Source organism: Sapajus apella, unplaced genomic scaffold (assembly GCF_009761245.1).
Source record: "Sapajus apella isolate SASKATOON/1434 unplaced genomic scaffold, GSC_monkey_1.0 scaffold22, whole genome shotgun sequence".
Taxonomy (NCBI): Eukaryota; Metazoa; Chordata; class Mammalia; order Primates; family Cebidae; genus Sapajus; species Sapajus apella.
This window is the reverse complement of record NW_022436962.1, coordinates 25,909,521-25,927,708: the sequence shown is the minus strand read 5'-3', so window position 1 is coordinate 25,927,708 and position 18,188 is coordinate 25,909,521. Positions and strand designations below refer to the sequence as shown.

Sequence of the window (18,188 nt, the reverse complement as noted above, 5' to 3'; positions counted from 1 at the left end):
CAGGCTGGAGTGCAATGGCGCGATCTCGGCTCACCGCAACCTCCGCCTCCTGGGTTCAGGCAATTCTCCTGCCTCAGCCTCCTGAGTAGCTGGGATTACAGGCACACGCCACCATGCCCAGCTGAATTTTTGTATTTTTAGTAGAGACGGGGTTTCACCATGTTGACCAGGATGGTCTCGATCTCTTGACCTCATGATCCACCCGCCTCGGCCTCCCAAAGTGCTGGGATTACAGGCTTGAGCCACCGCGCCCGGCCCTTGTGTTATATTTCTTTAGAACTTTTGTTCCTTTGCTTTCCATGCTGACAGCTAGATAAATGAAAAACAGACCAAGATCTGAACACTGCCCCTAGCTAAATTTCAGCCTTCCTGAGACAACGGCATTTTAACAATCTCCAGCAGACTTGACACCCTGTCCCGAAGAGACACATCTCTCAAGATCCTAGGCAGCCCAGGAAGGCAGAGAGCCATTTTCAGGCAGCTGTGAGTCTTCGCTTTGAAGGGAGGAGAAGGAACCTCTGAAAAGCCAATTCAGGGCCACCCCTCTGAAACTGACAAGGAGGGGCTTCTGTAGAGGAAGTGCACGCCCTGCCAGCATGCCGGGCCTGGCCTGTGAGAGGGTGGCTGGTGAGTCACACTGGGCCATCCTTTTGTTACTCATTTCACAGCCTGGCAGCAAGCGCAGAAAAGGCTACCCCCAAAGTGGAATTCCCCTTGTATGTACAATCACCCTTCGTTTATATCAGGGCTGGCAGGAGAGGGGAAGATCCTCCGCTGTACTCATGCCCCACCCTCATTAATAAGAGGTCTTCAGCCTCCTTCCCTAAACTGCACACACACCAGAACTGTGAGCCACAGTGAGTGATCCAAACCACGTGCCCCAGGCCTTGCCTTTCCCTTCTCCCTGCCCTACCTGCAGGAAGGGAGGCCCTAAAAGGGAAGATGGGAGGAAGGCAAGGGTGCCGGGGCCTGACGTTCACTCTCCCACATTCGAGTTCCTTGCCCTTCTCAGCTGTGCCCTGGACCAGGAGGACGTGACCTGTTGCATGTTTCATCTTTTTTGCGTGCCTGTTCCCTGTGTGATATTGTGCTGGCCTAGAGCCAGAACCTGAGCAACGCCATTTTTATAAAATGCAAAACTGTTTTTTAAATAAGTTGCAACGGCTGCCCCATTCTCCTCACAATAACTGCTGGCCTTGGCCTCTGTCAACAGAACTGCTAGTTTGTTCTGCAAACTATGTAAAGCTGCTTACCTTTTCTTATCAGTAACTGCCAGAATTGCTAGCCTTTGCTTACTCGTACTAACTAAAATAAGCAGCCCAGGCTAATTCCATCCTGGCTCCTGTGACTTGTAATAAGTAACTAAGATCTATGACTTCTATCACTACCCAGACAATGTGTAAACAAATGCTTATCTTGACTTCTGTAAACCACTGAAGTAACAAACAGGATGACAAAAGTCCCCTGGCCCTTGGAATGTCTGAAACCTTTTCATCCCCATCCCCGCGCCTCACCCCCACTCCCAAGGTGGTTTTTCAGGTATAAAAAGTCTTGGCACCCTCCTTTCGACGCCACAGGTTGGAGAGACGTGAGTCTTCTGTGGTCGCCGGCATAATAAATGACCCTGCAATATGGCATACTTTTGTCTTGGTGCTAACTTTCTACGCTCGGTCCAGTACAACGCCTGCAGCCCTGGCCCTGCTGGGCCGTTGCCCCCACAGTCACTAGGTGATATCAGAGTTGTATGTCCAGTACTGCAGCAGAGGTGGCTGCTCATTCCTGGCTGCCCTCCCCCCAGGCACAGGCAAACCTACCCTCTTCCCCCTCAATCCCTGCTGTCATCACAGACCCCACAGAAGAAGGGAGGAGGAGGTGGAACCTTGCCCTTGGCCGCCAATTCCTGTCTTAAATTCCTGTTCTTCAGGAACTCTCCTTCCTAGCTCCTGGAGAAACCACAAAGACAGTATCTATTTTCCCGACTTCCCGTGGGGATTCACAGTGCTGAACTACTAAAGTCTTGCTTGGGCTGGGGTAGCAAAATACAGGAGAAACATCATCCTGAGAATGGGCCCAACAAGAATGAATGTTGGAAACTTTCTCACTCTGATCCGGATCCCCAGAAAGACGGAGGAACCCCACGAGGCCCTGGGCTACAGTGGCACCTTTCTGTCACACAGTCTTAAAGTTCCATACAGGGGCGTGGCTCCGCTCCTGGTCAGAGGAAGCTGGTGGAAAAGCTAAGGGGCACCCAAACAGGCGAAGGGTCACCCCTGGATCCAGAGGCCCATGAGTAGCAGGCTAGAGCCCTGGAATCCCGCTCTGCACGCTCTGTGGCTTTGCAGGAAAGTATATGGGAAAGAGGGGATTCTTAAAGGGGGTCCTCCTGCTCCTATTCCTGGAGAGGGGGCAGGGACAGCTAAGGAGAGATTTGTTCTTCAGGCATCTTATGAAGCTGGAGACCACGGGTACCATGGCCAAAGCTGGGGCAGCCAGGGTGGGGCGGGGCCTCCAAGAAAACAGCAGGGTCAGCGGTTCACCCGGCCCTGCTTATGAGCTGTCTTAGATGCACTAAGGCAAGAGATGTCTCATCTCATCTCTAAGATACTAGATGCACAAGAAAGGCAGCTGGGAGGTGGACAGCAGCCACAAAGGAGAAACGTGGTGCAAGAGCATTTACAAGCAGAAGAGAAGCCGAGGGGACATGATGGCCCATGGACAATGTACCCATGGATAGTGCCCTGGGAGGCTGGTGATGGGGGTGCTTGGACTGGTGGTGAAGAGGTCTTTTTAAAAAATTTTTTTGAGATGGAGTTTCACTCTTGCTGCCCAGGCTGGAGTGCAATGGTGCAATCTTGGCTCACCACAACCTCTGCCTCCCGGGTTCAAGCGATTCTCCTGCCTTAGCCTCCTGAGTAGCTGGGATTATAGACACGTGCCACCATGCCCAACTAATTTTGTATTTTTAGTAGGGATGGGGTTTCTCCATGTTTGTCAGGCTGATCTCGAACTCTCGACCTCAGATGATCCGCCTCAGATGGTCTTTCAAAGTGCTGGGATTACAGGTACGAGCCATCTTGCCCAGCTGAAGAGATCATTTTTAAGAAAAAGAATGGATTTACTTTCTCCATCAAACCAGCCAACATCTATTTGTTAGTCTTTAAAAATTTTAACTACATGCATACTTATTTATTTTTTTGAGATAAATTTTCACTCTGTTACCGGGGCTGGAGTGCAGTGACCCCAGAACCAGGCTGGAGTGCATGGCTCACAGCAGCCTCCGCCGCCTGGGCTCAAGTGATCCTCCTGCTTCAGCCTCCCAAGTACCTGGGACTACAGGCACGTGCCAACAAGCCCACGTAATTTTTTTGTAGAGACAGGGTTTTGCTATGTTGCCCAGGCTGGTCCCAAACTCTTGGGCTCAAGCGATCCTCTTGCTTCAGCCTCCCAAAGTACTTGGATTACAGGTATGTACCACTGTAAAGTTATTTAAAAGGCACCACAAATTCCAATAAGCAGGCATCTTACAACATCTCTGACCAATATTCCCCAAAACTGTCAAGGTCATCAATGTCAAGCAAAGACTGAGAGATGGTCACAGCCCAGAGGAGCCGAAGGAGACTAGACAACTAAATGGAATGTGGGGTCCTGGATGGAATCCCGGAACAGAGGAAGGACCTTAGGGAAAAACTAAGAGAATCTGCACAAAGAATAAACCTTAACACCAAAAGCATTGGCAACAAAAGCCAAAATAGACAAATGGGACCTAATCAAACGCCACAGCTTCTGCACAGCAAAAGAAACAGTCATTAGAGTGAATCGGCAATCAACAGAACGGGAAAAAATTTTTGCAGTTTACCCATCTGACAAAAGACTAACATCCAGAATCTACAAAGAACTAAAACAGATTTACAAGAAAAAAACAAACAAGCCCATTCAAAAGTGGGCGAAGGATATGAATAGACACTTTACAAAAGAAGACATATATGAGGCCAACAAACATATGAAAAAATACTCATCATGGCGGGGCGCGGTGGCTCAAGCCTGTAATCCCAGCACTTTGGGAGGCCGAGGCGGGTGGATCACGAGGTCAAGAGATGGAGACCATCCTGGTCAACATGGTGAAACCTCGTCTCTACTAAAAATACAAAAAATTAGCTGGGCATGGTGGCGCGTACCTGTAATCCCAGCTACTCAGGAGGCTGAGACAGGAGAATTGCCTGAACCCAGGAGGTGGAGGTTGCGGTGAGCCGAGATCGCGCCATTGCACTCCAGCCTGGGTAACAAGAGTGAAACTCCATCTCAAAAAAAAAAAAAAAAAAAAATGCTCATCATCACTGGTCATTAGAGAAATGCAAATCAAAACCACATTGAGATACCATCTCACGCCAGTTAGAATGGCGATCATTAAAAAATCTGGAGACAACAGATGCTGGAGAGGATGTGGAGAAATAGGAACACTTTTACACTGTTGGCGGGAGTGTAAATTAGTTTAACCATTGTGGAAGACAGTGTGGTGGTTCCTCAAGGACCTAGAAATAGAAATTCCTTTTGACCCAGCAATCCCATTACTGGGTATATATCCAAAGGATTATAAATCACTCTACTATAAGGACACATGCACACGGATGTTCATGGCAGCACTGTTTACAATAGCAAAGACCTGGAACTAACCCAAATGCCCATCGATGACAGACTGGACAGGGAAAATGTGGCACATATACACCATGGAATATTATGCAACCATAAAAAACGATGAGTTCGTGCCCTTTGTAGGGACATGGATGAAGCTGGAAACCATCATTTTCAGCAAACTGACATAAGAACAGAAAATCAAACACCGCATGTTCTCATAGGCGGGTGTTGAACAATGAGAACACATGGACACAGGGAGGGGAGCACTACACACTGGGGTCTGCTGGGGGGAAATAGGGGAGGGACGGTGGGGGGTGGGGAGTTGGGGAGAGATAGCATGGAGAGAAATGCCAGATGTCGATGATGGGGAGGAAGGCAGCAAATCACACTGCCATGTGTGTACCTATGCAACAATCTTGCATGCTCTTCACATGTACCCCAAAACCTAAAATGCAATTAAAAAAAAATAAAAATAAACCTTAATAATACTGCATCAATGTTGAGTCATTACAACACGTGCACCATACTAATGTAACACGTTAATAATAGGGGAAACTGGGTGTGAGGTATCTGGAACTTCCTGTATTGTCATCTCAGCTTTTCTATAAACCTAAACCTGTTCTAAAAATGAACTCTATTAACATTTTTAAAGGTACCTATTATAAAAACGCATTTTTAAATTTATAACTTAAAAACTATTTTCCAGGTGTGGTGGCTCGCACCTGTAATCCCAGCACTTTGGGAGGCAGGGGGATTGCTTGAGCCCAGGAGTTTGAGACATAGTGAGACCCCATCTCCACACAGACACACACAAAAATTAGCCGGGTACGGTGGTGCATGCCTGTACTCCTGGCTACTCTGGAGGCTGAGGTGGGAGGATCACTTGAGCCCCGGAGGCTGAGGCTGCAGTGAGCTATGATTGTGCTACTGCATTCTAGTCTGGACAACAGAGCAAGACCCTGTCTCAAAAAAAAAAAAAAAAAAAAAAAAGGGAAGAAAGAAAAAAATTATTTAAAACACTTAAAAATTCCATGTTTAAAATTGAAGGATACACATTTGCCCCCTTTGTGTTCATTAACTCCCCCTACGTTTCTCCTTCTGAGTTTCAATCCGTGCGTTACTCCAACACAGGACACGTTTGTCTCTCCTCATTTCAGCATTTCCACCCTTAGAATATGAACTTTTCAAGGACAAGGATCTGGCTTCCAACCCAACTTGTTTTCTTTTCTGCCTTTTCTCTTCCTCCACTATCCTGTTTTTCTTCTGCAATTTGGTGAAAGGACTTTTCACATAACTGGAATCAGTAATAATAATCCTGGTCCCTTGAATTGGTTTGGGATTCTATAATGTAGTGTGCCAAGTGTGTTTGCTTGTCTAAATCTCACTTTCCTCCACAGCCCTGGGAAGGGAGCCTCCTTATCATTATCCCATTTCACAGAAGAGGAAACTGAGGCTCAGAGAGGTTGGGTCCAAATAAGTGGCTAATAAGTGGTAGAAGGAACAGGACTGAAAACGTCCCCATCTTGGCTTGCCTTTCCCATTGGTCTTGCCCCTTCCCCATCCTCTGCTGAGCTAGAATGTGGGGTGGAGCACCCTGTAGTCAAACACCCCCCAGCGGGTTCTGGGGATCCATGTGACATCTTGAGGAGGAGGCACATTGACCCACCTCTGAAGGGCCTGGGGAACATTTGCTGGGTTACAATGAAATGAGGGTGTGCTTTTTTTTTTTTTTTTTAGATGGAGTCTTGCTCTTGTTGCCCAGGCTGGAGTGTAATGAAGCGATCTTGGTTCATCACAACTTCCACCTCCCAGGTTCAAGAGATTCTCCTGCCTCAGCCTCCCGAGTAGCTGGGATTACAGGTATGTGCCACCATGCCCAGCCAATTTTTGTATTTTTAGTGGAGATGGGGTTTCTCCACGTTGGTCAGATTGATCTTGAACTCTCCACCTCAGGTGATCCGCCTGCCTCGGCCTCCCAAAGTGCTGGGATTACAGGCGTGAGCCATCACACCTGGCCAGGTATGCTGTTTCAACAGCCTTGGCAGCCTTGGGCTCTCCCTCAGGAAGCCAGGGGCCTATACACTCACATATGCATTCCTGGCTGGGGTACCTGCCTTCACGTGAGCTCTGCGGGCTATGGGGAAAGCTCAGTGGTGACCCAGTGCAAAGCACCAGAGGTAGGAGCAGCTCAGCCTTGGAATTTCCTGGGTCCTTGGGAGCCATTTCAAGTGGCAAGCACCTGTAAGTACGTAGTTATTACCCCACAATTTCAGAGCCATCTTTAGCTGCAGGGCCCACCGTTGGAGGCTCTGGCTGGGTCTCCAGCCCTTCCCCCTGAAGGGCGGATTTTTCTCTGCTGAGTCAATTCTTGTACAACTACGTTCTGCAATGCAGGTGGCTCATGGTCAGAGCAGCTCTGTAAACATGGTTTGAATGGCTTTGGGAAAGCCAGGAAGCTGAGCCTTCTGGGAAGGAGGGTGGGTGATCATGGATTAACCCTTGCTGGGCAGCACACTAAATAGGCCAGGGAGGTGCACAGGTCTAAGAATGTCACCTGCCCAAATTCCCTGGGTGAACTGAGTAAGGATCATGGTAGAAAGCGCAGGTGGAAAAAATGAATTTTGCTGAGAATGGTTCCTCAGCACAGCACTACAGCAAGTTGGAGGGAGCATGGGTCACGAAGAGTGCGGGATTTACAATCAGACCCGAGTTCAATCCTTTGGCAATTATTAGCTGTGTGGCTTTATACTTACCCTGCCCTCTCTGTGCCTCAGTGTTTTTATCTGTACAGTGGGGTGAAAATATTTACTTTAGATTTGGGATGAGTACATGACATACTGCAGTGAAAAAATGCTCCATGAATTGCACGCTGTCATGTAGGTGACAGATGCTGTTATTACTCTTTGTGTGTGTAATAAAAGAATGATCTTGGCTGGGTGCAGTGGTGCACACCTGTAATCCCAGCACTTTGGTAGGCCAAGGTGGGTGAATCATTTGAGCTCAGAAGTTCCAGACCAGCCTGTGAAACATGGCAAGACCCAGTCTCTACAAAGAATACAAAAATTAGCCAGGTGTGGTGGCATGTGTCTGTAGTTCCAGGTACTCAGAAGGCTGAGGTGGGAGGATCACTCGAGCCCAGGAGGCTGCAGTGAGCCAAGATCCTACCACTGCACTCCAGCCCTGGGGAACAGAGTGAGACCCTGCCTTAAAAAAAAGAGAGAGAGAGAGGCCAGGTGCGGTGGTTCATGCCTGTAATCCCAGCACTTTGGGAGGCCGAGGCAGGTGGATCACAAGTTCAGGAGTTCGATACCAGCCTGGCCAATATGGTGCAATCCTGTCTCTACTAAAAATACAAAAAATTAGCTGGGTATGATGGCACGTGCCTGTAGTCCCAGCTGTTCGGGAGGCTGAAGCAGGAGAATTGCTTGAATCAGGGAGGCAGAGGCTGCAGTGAGCCGAAATTGTGCCATTGCACTCCAGCCTGGGTGACAGAGCAAGACTCAGTCTCAACAACAACAACAACAACAACAACAACAACAACAACAACACCAAAAAAAAAAAAAAAAGAGAGAGAGAGAGAAAGAGAGAGAAAAAGGATGGTCTTGTGGTGCTCTAGTCCTCTAGCACAAGGAATGAGGAATAGCTCATCAGAAACCAGGGAATGACTTTAGAATAGCTGAATACAACATGTTAGGGGGTCTTTAAGGTCACGTCATTTACCCTCCTTCCTTCTCCATTTTTGGAAGAGATGGAGGTTCCAGACAGAAGTTCCAGGTAATGACTTGCCCAGTCTCCCCACTACCGACAGAGCTGAGTGTAGGCTCGTATCTCTGGCCATGTTGCAGGGTGTTGCTGCCATGGCCTCTGTTCCTGGTGCTTGTGAGACTGTTGCGATTTGGTGATGGTCAATGTCCATCACCACCCAGTGCCCAGATGCCAGAATCAGGGTGACAGTACAGTATACCACATTTCACAGACTGTGATCTAGCTAGAGTCCTCCAAAATAAAGGTCAAAAGAACAAAATAGCCAATACTGCATCTCACACACACACACACACATAACCCTCTGAGAAATTACAGACTATGCACTGATAAATTTTTAAAAGGTTTACATTTCACCTGGTTTAAAATTCCCCTGGGACAGGAATTTCTCCCAGGAATGTTAAGCTTTGCTGTCTTCTCTCCAAATGACCCAGTGGTACTACATAGGACTTAAATCATACATTTGTTGCTTTCACTTTGACCCTTAAGCTATTATTAAACTTTGAAGCAGATGTTAGACAGTTGCTGTGTTTGTTTCTGGATTCTTTTTATTTTTTTGAGATGGAGTCTTGCTCCGTTGCCTAGGCTGGGGTGCAGTGGCGTGATCTCCACTCACTGCAACCCCCGCCTCCTGGATTCAAGCAATTCTCCTGCCTCAGCCTCCTGAGTAGTAGGGATTACAGGTGCATACCACCCTGCCCAGATAATTTTTTTGTATTTTTAGTAGAGATGAGGTGTTACCATGTTGGCCAGGCTGGTCTCGAACTCCTGACCTAAGATGATCTGCCTGCCTCGACCTCCCAAAGTGCTTGAATTACAGGTGTGAGCCACTGTGCCAGGCTGTTTCTCGATTCTCTAAAGCCCTCGGAGTTGGTCAGTTTCCATCAATTCTGTTTTCTCTAATGAAGAGATTTTCCTGGAGCATTTGCCTTGGGTGCTCAAGGACCTCTGTCCTCTGTCTTTTGTGGGGGCAAGAAGAAAAGAAACGAAAGGAGTGTTTTCTGCAGGTAAGAATGTACTCTGGCATCTCAGGAATCTGCAGAGCCTCAGCTCAGACAAGCTTTCTCACCCAGGTCATGTTCTCCCTTACAGTCTGTCCTAATGATTCACACAGATGCCTTGACATCCCTCAAGGCTAGAAAATTTTCCACGTCCCCTTCTAGGGAGTCCAGCTCAGGATTTAAACATAACCTGGGGTCATACTAACTGCATTTGTGTATCAGCCCCCACTTCAGCTATAGGAGGCCCTCTCCATCCTCATCTATAAAATGGGAATCATCACGGGGCCTTAGAGATTTTACAAGCATGGTTCAGCATCTCACAAATAGTATATGCACATTAAATGTTAGCTGTTATCAGCTGGTACTAGGAATGCAGGAGTACTGGAACCTCTGCTAGGTGGATGAGGACAGGAAGCACAACTCTAGTTGACTGATTTTGTTACTGATGAACTTGCCTGGGGATCCAGCTGAGGCTGATGGCAAGAAATAGATTTTTGGTTTATCAGAGCAAGTAATCTGCTCCAGTAATTGTAGGCCCACATTTATTATGAGTAAAAGAACATTGAGGGCGGATTCTATGAGAATCTTAAATAACAGCCCCAGGCCACATCGCTGGGACTTCCTAGAAGCTTTGGGAGTTTTCATACTAAATGTGGGGAACCCTGTGGGTTCAAACCCTCAACAAGAAAAAAACCTGAACTTGGCTCCAGAAAGCAAGGTTTCTGACAATACAGCTACTCCAGTTAATTTTACTTAAATGAGCATTACAACTGCCTTTACAACAATTCGATTCCCACTGTCTTGATACCATGGTGAGCTTGTCTTGCAAACACTGAGAATGTCCTAGTACCTTAACTTCCTTCAGCAGCGAGCATTAGAGTTTCTTCTTCCTTCACACTGAGTCACTTTCCCTGGCCCCTGAACCTCAGAGAACTGATGTCTCAGTGCGGTCATTGGCCTGGGGGAGTCCTACCACATGGTCCTCGGCCCAGAGACTATTTGGTGAACCACTGGTAATACTGGCTCCAGGAGGTGCATACCAAGGGGTGGCTGACATCCAGAAGCCCCCTGGCCCTCCCAGTGGCAGTATCTCTGTAACTTCAGCAACTAGCCCTGTGCAGGGGACACAGGAGGCCTCATTTGTGTGTCCCAGCATGGGGCTGAGGGTAGAAACACTGCCCCCCAGGGCCAAGAAATTCCATAGAGCTTCTGCAAATAGAAATTGCCAAGCTGATTGGGGAGAGAAGCCACAGATTATCCATCATCTCCTCCACCCACAGCCTTACAACCAAGACCCCTCTGCTTGCTCTGAACCCATCACTTACCCAGAGCTCCTTGGCAGATATCTGTGCGGGTGGCTCCTCCAATGATAAATTGGGGGTCATCGCAGATCTCCTGGGAACGAGATCCACAGGGCGCTGTTAGCCCACCGGGCAGGTGCTTCTTCAGTCAGGATGCCCCAATCTCAGTGGGGTCTTCTAACCCCTTCTTCCCTCCCCGTCCCCTCTGGGGAAAGTGTGTCATCACAGTCACAGCTCTGTGTCATGAGGTCCTCTGACCCTTGCTCCCTGGCCCTGATGGGTGGGTGGGCAGTCCTGTCTGAGAAGGGCAGGCATTGGACCCTACACACTCCAGACTGCCTGGAGCCTCCTTCATTGTGCTGTTTCCCAGGGCACACAGCAGCAAGTTCAGCCATTTCTGCCAGACATTGAGACCATCCACACTCCAGAGCCACCCTCTCCGCTGCGTTAGCACCCTCTCTCTGCTGTTCCTGAATGCAAGTTGTTTTGCTTGCATGAAATTCCTTCCTTTCCCACTCTCTTCCCTCTTTTTCCATATAGCATCATATATGGAAGCTTGTCACCTCCCCCATGAAGTCCTCCTTCCTAGTCGGATCCTCACTCATCCCTTCAAGTCTGAGTCCCAGAGTCTTTGTACTCTACAATTTATGACTTAGGTATTAGTCTGTCTTCCTAACACATACCCTTTTGAGGGCAGGGGGTACCTAACCCCTTTGAATTCTTCCACGGGGCCATGAAACTTGGAGCATCCATATATTCTGTACCTGCTTATATCAGAGACTATGCTCAAAGCTTTATCTCACGTAGCCCTCTCAGGAATGGGTGTTATCCTCCTTTTACAGGGGAGGAAACAGCTCAAAAATGTGAAGTGATGTGTCCAAAGTTAACACAGCTCACAGGCAACAGACAGCACTGGCATTGGAACTTACTGATCAAATGCGTCAACTTTTTCTGCTCCTGCCCTGCCTCTAATTGATTTGGTACCAAGCCTCTAAGGGTGCTAAAACCTCAGGGGCCGTTGTCAGGAGCAGCTTGATGGAAGCCAACCTTGAACACTTCTTAGCCCTTTCAGCAGCCCTCTGAGTGTGTTTCGATTCTGAAGAGCTCCACCCAAAAACCACAGAGGAAGTTGGGGCGCAAATCTGGGCCTCTCTGGGCTCGGGCAACCTTGACTTAGAGGAGCTGCTCCTGTGTCTCATGTCTGCTGGGGCTGCACATGCCTTCCTCCACCCAGCGGCCCTTGGCATACCCCCTGTCAAACAGAAGTTTGCCTATGTGAGACTTGGATGTAGCCCCCATTCATCCTGGCTCCGATTTTGAGCTCTTCCGGGAGCACTGTCTGCCACAAAGCACATTCCCTTCATGCCTCTGTCTTGTTGCTCTCTGCTCCATCGGTTTTGGGAATGGCAAAGAGAATCAGAACGCTCTTATGCTGAGGGAAAGGAAGCCAGCTTGGCCCAAGGCCTGCCCGTGAGCTCCCACCCAGCTGATGGGATAGATTGGGCTTGGTGCTGGGAGTCTGTTTATTATAAAGAATCACACTGATAATCCTGAGTGTGCCAGGCACTTACCCCAGCAGGGTTTTTCCATTATACTTCAGAAACTTTCTAGTGCCTTAGCAGCCTCTCTGGAGAAGTCACAGTTCAGAGTGGCGCTTAGTGATGCTTCAGAAAACTGAAACTTGTGCACAGCATGTAAGGCATCAAGTTAAACATGGGATTTACCAGTCAGTGGAAAGGGGTGAAGGGTTTGGGCTTTGCTGCATTATTCTGATAATCTGGGTTTGAATCCTGGCTCTGGCACTTATTATATAGCTCCCAGGACCCTGAGAAGTTACTTAACGTTTTGAAGCCTCAGATTTTTCACCTGCAAAACAGGAACAATGAAATACCTACCACAGAGGATTGTTCTGAGTGTCAAATGAGATAATGATGTAAACATGCTGTAAGCACTCCATAAATGTGATCTATTATTACTACTGTTGAAGAAGTTGATGATAATGATCACTGAACTTGGAGACAGTACATAGGGGTTTGAAGCTGAGTTCGGCCAGCTGAAGATAAGCAAGTGAGAAACCTCTCAGTGGTTTTGTGTTCTTGGGAGAAAAACAGGGGTTCACAACACCTGCCCTTGCCCCTAGCGGACTGATCGCTGGGAGAATCTGATGTGCCACCCGGATCACACCAGCTTTCTCCTCACTGTGCCCTGCATGTCCCTTGGCCCCTTGGCCCATGGCCCTTCCTGCTTTATCCCCTTTCCAGGCGCTGGAGCCACTCTTGCCAGTGTTGTGAAATCCCCTCTCCAAGGAAGGGCAGCTGCTCCTGCTGCAAGGCTAACCTGCTCCCCTGCCCTGCCTGAAACCCCTATTCTCACTTCCTCAGGGACCCTGTTTCACTGACCCCGCCCTGCCTTTATCTTTAATTCCTTCCTCCTGGTGATTCAACATATTATACATTCTAGTTGTTCTCATATGAAAAAAAAAATAAATAAATAGGCTCTCAAAGTCCAGGTCCTGCTCTACCTATGAGTTATCCTCTCTTCCCAGACACCCTTCTTAAATGAGTTGATCATGTTCTTCATTTCCAGCTCCCCTGCTTTGGAGTCTACAACCATCTCGCTTCTGCCCTTACCTTTCCATTGCAATTGCTCTGCTAAAGTCACCAATGACTTGCTAATGTCCAAATTCAGTGGACACAATTGTGCTCCCCTTGCCTGACCTCTGCAGCATTTGAGAAGGTAGAACGGAGGCAGGGAGTGCAGCCATGAGGGGTAGGCTCAACATGTACAGACTACACACAGCCCTGGATCCATGCCCTACACCAGCTTGACTCTGGACAAGTGTTTAACATTCCCAAGCCTCAGTTTCTTCAGCTGGCAAACGGGGATAGTAATAGTCACACTCTCACTTGGTTGTGCAGTGCAGCCTGCCCTAAGCAGTGGCCCTCGATCATCTCTAGATCTCCATATCTTCATCTGGAAGTCCCACAGGCATTTCCAGCTGTTGGGGGACCTGTCTCTGTCCCCTCTAGCCTCAAAAGTAAGCCTTCAGAAGCAGGAACTATATGCATTGTGCCTGGCATATAGTAGGTATTAGAGAAATCCTTATTGAATGAATGAAAGAACAGGTGTGTGAACTCACTGTGTAAACTGTAAAGTGTCATGCAAATGTCAAGTGAACACAGTCTCTTGGTTTGTGTCTCACTTTTTTTTTTACTTTTTTATAGAGGCAAGTCTTACTATGTTGCCCAGGCTGGTCTTGGACGCCTGGCTCAAACGATCCTCCCACTTTGACCTCCCATAGTGCTGGGGTTACAGTTGTGAGACACTGCGTTGAGTCAGTGTATCGCTTTCACAACCATAATTTCATTTGAGGTTCATTACAATCCTGCATTACAATCCACTCATTCTACAGTCACTTCTTTTGTGTTCAACGACGTATCTCCTGAGCTCTCAGAACAGTGCCTGGCATGTAAGAGGTGCTCAATCAATGCTGTCGAATGAATGAGCAAATGAATGAATGAATACTGTGAAAGGCGTGCTTATGTGCTAGGCACTGCGGATATACTGGTAAACAATGTACATATGATCCCTGCAATTCAGTAGGAAGAACAAATCCATGTGATTATATTTCTCAAGTGTGACAATGCTGGGAAGGAAATGCATGGGGTGAGAGTTAGAGAATATCCAGGCGGGGTGCGGCGGGAGGCGGCTGCTAAGAAGGGTCAGAAACGACCTCTTTGGGAAGGGAACATGTGACTAAGTCAGAAAGAATGAGAGTGAGCCACACTCCAGAAACCCAGGTAGGATCGTGCCTTGCTGGTGAGAGGGCCTCATGCAGGAAAGAACTGGCCCTTTGAGAGACTGAAAGGAAGCCAGGATGGCGGGGCCTGGTGGGCCACAGAAGAGAGAAAATATCTAGGCAGAGTGATTTCTTTTAGATGAAGATGTGGAGGCACAGAGAGGTTAAATGACTCACTCAAGGTCTCCCAGCAGGTTAGCAAGAAGAAGAACCCAAGTGCCCCAAGCCTGCGCTAGGGTGCTTGCTGCAGCCCTCGCTACCAATGGGCTGGATTTAGGGTAACAAGGTGACCTGTGAGGCTGTCAGGTGTGGAAGCAGAGCTGGAAGGCTTGTTCTCATAACAGAAATCCAGAAGTTGGGCTTCCCCGCAGGCTTCCCTAGGCGTGGTGGGAGAAGCCTGGGGAAGTGTCTCACGGGAGGAAGAGCCACAGGGGTTGTCCGGGAAACGGAATGGACAAATAGATTGGGGAGCAGAAGGTGTCCCAGGGAAGGGAGGACAGAGACCCTAGGAGGACGGGATAAGGGGGCCTGGAGGCCTCCCGGAGGATTCCCGCCAGGGCAATCATGAAACACTGGCTCCCTGGAGCGCCTCCGTGTCCTGGGTTAATTACCAGTGTCAACGTTATGGGGAGGTTTCCCTGGCCCTTTGGAAAAATAAATCTAACCTCAGGGCTGCATGAGACTATCCTTAGTCACAAAATTACCAGGCCGTGGCCTCTCCCCTTCCATGAACAAGCAGAACCCGGGTTAGAGACAGACTTTCTCTGGTGGATGCTGCCTCTCACCATCCTTCCCTGCAGACCCGATTCCCCTCCCCTTCCAGCTCCCACTAGAGTCCAATCAAAGTTTCACCCCGGCCTCCTGTGCCACTCTGAGTTTTTGTTAAGTCCTAAAGCGGCTCACCTGGGGGGCCTACTAGTGGGGTTTGACGCCAGTGATCCGCCCCGATCCGCCCAGGAAAGCCCGGTGCGTGGAAGGGAGGGCAGGCCCCGGTGTCCCCCAACGCTCGAACGGAGCCCCGGGCTCGGGCGGCGCGGAGGTGCAGCGGGCCTGCGGGGTCCCCACTGCAGCACCCGGGCTGCACCCCACCCTGCCCGCGTCCTGCCGCGCGCTTCTACCTACCGTGGGTCGCTTCCACTCGATGCCCCGGGTCTTGCTAGAGTAGGGCCCCAGCTCCTTGAAGCCCAGGGACGAGGGCATGGCCGGGAAGGACGGGTCCTGGAAGAGCGTCCCGGCCTCCAGGCACTCGTCCCGCAGCGCCTCGTAGTCCTGGTTGAGGTACTTGATGGCCCTCTCGTGCGAGCCCAGCCCCTGGGCCGCCTCCCGGTCCTTCGCCAGCTTGGCCGCGATCCCCGCCATGCTGCGGTCCCGGCGGCCGCACTGCGCAGAGGAAGGTCGGGGCGACTCGGTGCTGCGCTCGGCTGGGGCGCGGCCAGGGTCCTGCGCGCGGCTGCGGACTCAGCGGGCGCCCCAGCTGGAAGCGATGATTCACCGGAGGGAAGCCGCCCGGCCCGCGGGGTGTGGCCTCAGCCGCTCCCGGCCTGCTGGGCGCCCGGCCCGGGACCAGGCCAGCCCGCGGCCTGCAGAGCGCCGGGACCGGACCGCTGCGGCCCGGGGCCGGTGCTGCCATCTGCGGACCAATCCCGGGATCGCGCGGAGTCACAAGCTGGGGCTCCCACCCGAACCCGAGGCCACCCTCCCAGCCCCTGGGGAGGAAGGCTGGGCGACCCCGGAGGCTAGGGTAGTTGTGGCGAGCCAGAAAACACCCCCCCCGGGAGTTAGTAGAGGGTCAGGTAGTGAAGTCAAGGAAACTACACCAGCTGCTATGAACTTTGAGCCAAAAGCCGTCTCTGCATACATTATCTCATTTAATCCTCCCAGCAACTCTGAAGAAGGCACTGATACTGTCCCCATCTTACAGATGAGAAAATTGAGCCTTGGAGAGGCTAAATGACGTCCCCAATGTGGCACAACAGTCACAGGCAGAATAGGGACTCTAAGCCACCGAGGCCTGCTGTTAATCACAATGCTGCAGTTACTACTGCTCGGCTGTTTATTTGATTACAGATAGGGTTGTCAGATTTGGCCAGTAAGGCCGGGCGCAGTGGCTCACGCCTGTAATGCACTTTGGGAAGACTAAGTGGGCGTATCACCTGAGGTCAGGAGTTCGACACCAGCCTGGCCAACATGGTGAAACCCCGTCTCTACTAAAAATACGTGGTGGCAGGCGGTGGGCTCCTGTAATCCCAGTTACTTGGCAGGCTGAAACAGGGGAATCGCTTGAACCCGGGAGGCAGAAGTTGCAGTGAGCTAAGATCGCACCACTGCACTCCAGCCTAGGTGACAGAGCCAGACTCAATTAAAAAAAAAAAAAATTTGGCCAATAAAACAATAGCCCTCCCAAATGTTTAATTTGAATTTCAGGTAAACAACAGATACTTTTAAAGTATATGTAGGCCCCAAATATTGCATGGGCATACATATTTATACTAAAAGAAAATATGATTCATTGTTTATCTGAAACTCATATTTAACTGGGAGGATTAGTTGGGTTAATATTGGGAGAGCGTTTAGAATAGTGCCTGTGTTGGCTGCTGTGACCACTCTGTTGTGGAGATAGGGTGTGATTGTCAGCATACACACAGACATGGGTGCGTGCCAAGAAGTGCAGATGGGAAGAAACCAGCTCCTCTCCCCTACAGTAGTAAGGAAGAATTTGGGTTTCACTGGAAAACTGTGCATGGTTTACAGCATCGGTTCTCAACTGGGGGCAGTTTCGTCCTTATCCCACCCCAGGAGACATTTGGGAATGTCTGGAGATAGTTTTTATTGTCACAGCTAGGAGATGAGGTGCTACTGGTTTTTTCTAAGTAGAAGACAGGGATTCTGCTAAACATTACAATGTTCAGGAAAGCTCTTGTGAACCCAGAAAATCTGAAAAAGGTCTCAGTTACATATATATATATACACATATTTGCAACAGAGTCTTACTCTGTCAACCAGGCTGGAGTGCAGTGGCACCATCTGAGCTCACTGCAACCTCTGCCTCCCGAGTTCAAGTGTTTCTTCAGCCTCAGCCTCCTGACTAGCTGGGGTTATAGGCATGCGCCACCACACTTGGCTAATTTTTTTTGTATCTTTAGTAGATATGGGGTTTCTCTGAGTTGGTCAGGCTCGTCTCGAACTCCGGACCTCAGGTGATCTGCCTGACTTGGCCTCCCAAAGTGCTGGGATTACAGGTGTGAGCCACCTCGCACAGCCTAGGTCTCAGTTAATTTAGGAACTTTATTTCGCCCTGGTTGACAATGCACACCTGTGACACAGCTCAGGTAGTTCTGAGGACATGTGCTCAAAGTGGTTGGGGTGCAGCTTGGTTTTATACATGTTAGGGAGGCAAGAGTCATCAATCAAATACATTAAGAAATACATTGGTTTGGTCCAGAAAGGCAGGACAACTCAAAGTGGGCAGGGGTGGGGCAGTGGGGGAGGCATCCAGGATATAGGTAAATATTTAAACATTTTCTGGTTGACAATTCGCTGAGTTTGTCTAAAGGCCCGGGATCAATAGAAAGGAATATTTGGATTGCGATGAGGTTGTGGAGACAAAAGTTTTATCACATAGATGAAGCTTTTAGTTAGCAGGCTTCAGAGTGAATAGGCCATAAACTGTTTCTTTTCTTTTCTTTTTTTTTT

General features: G+C 49.3%; 1 protein-coding gene across 1 annotated transcript in view; it reads right to left on the bottom strand.

Annotated features, from left to right (window-relative positions):
- Nucleotides 1–15,966, bottom strand: part of CAPN2 (calpain 2) — a 62,023-nt gene extending 46,057 nt beyond the window's left edge. Inside the window, exons 1-3 of the mRNA XM_032289368.1 lie at nt 15,951–15,966; nt 15,618–15,896; nt 10,721–10,790 (exon numbers count right to left, since the gene is read on the bottom strand). Of these exons, the coding sequence (XP_032145259.1) occupies nt 10,721–10,790; nt 15,618–15,854 (307 nt within the window). The 5' untranslated portion in view covers nt 15,855–15,896; nt 15,951–15,966. The remainder of the gene's footprint in view (nt 1–10,720; nt 10,791–15,617; nt 15,897–15,950) is intronic.
- Between the last annotated feature and the right edge of the window lie 2,222 nt (nt 15,967–18,188).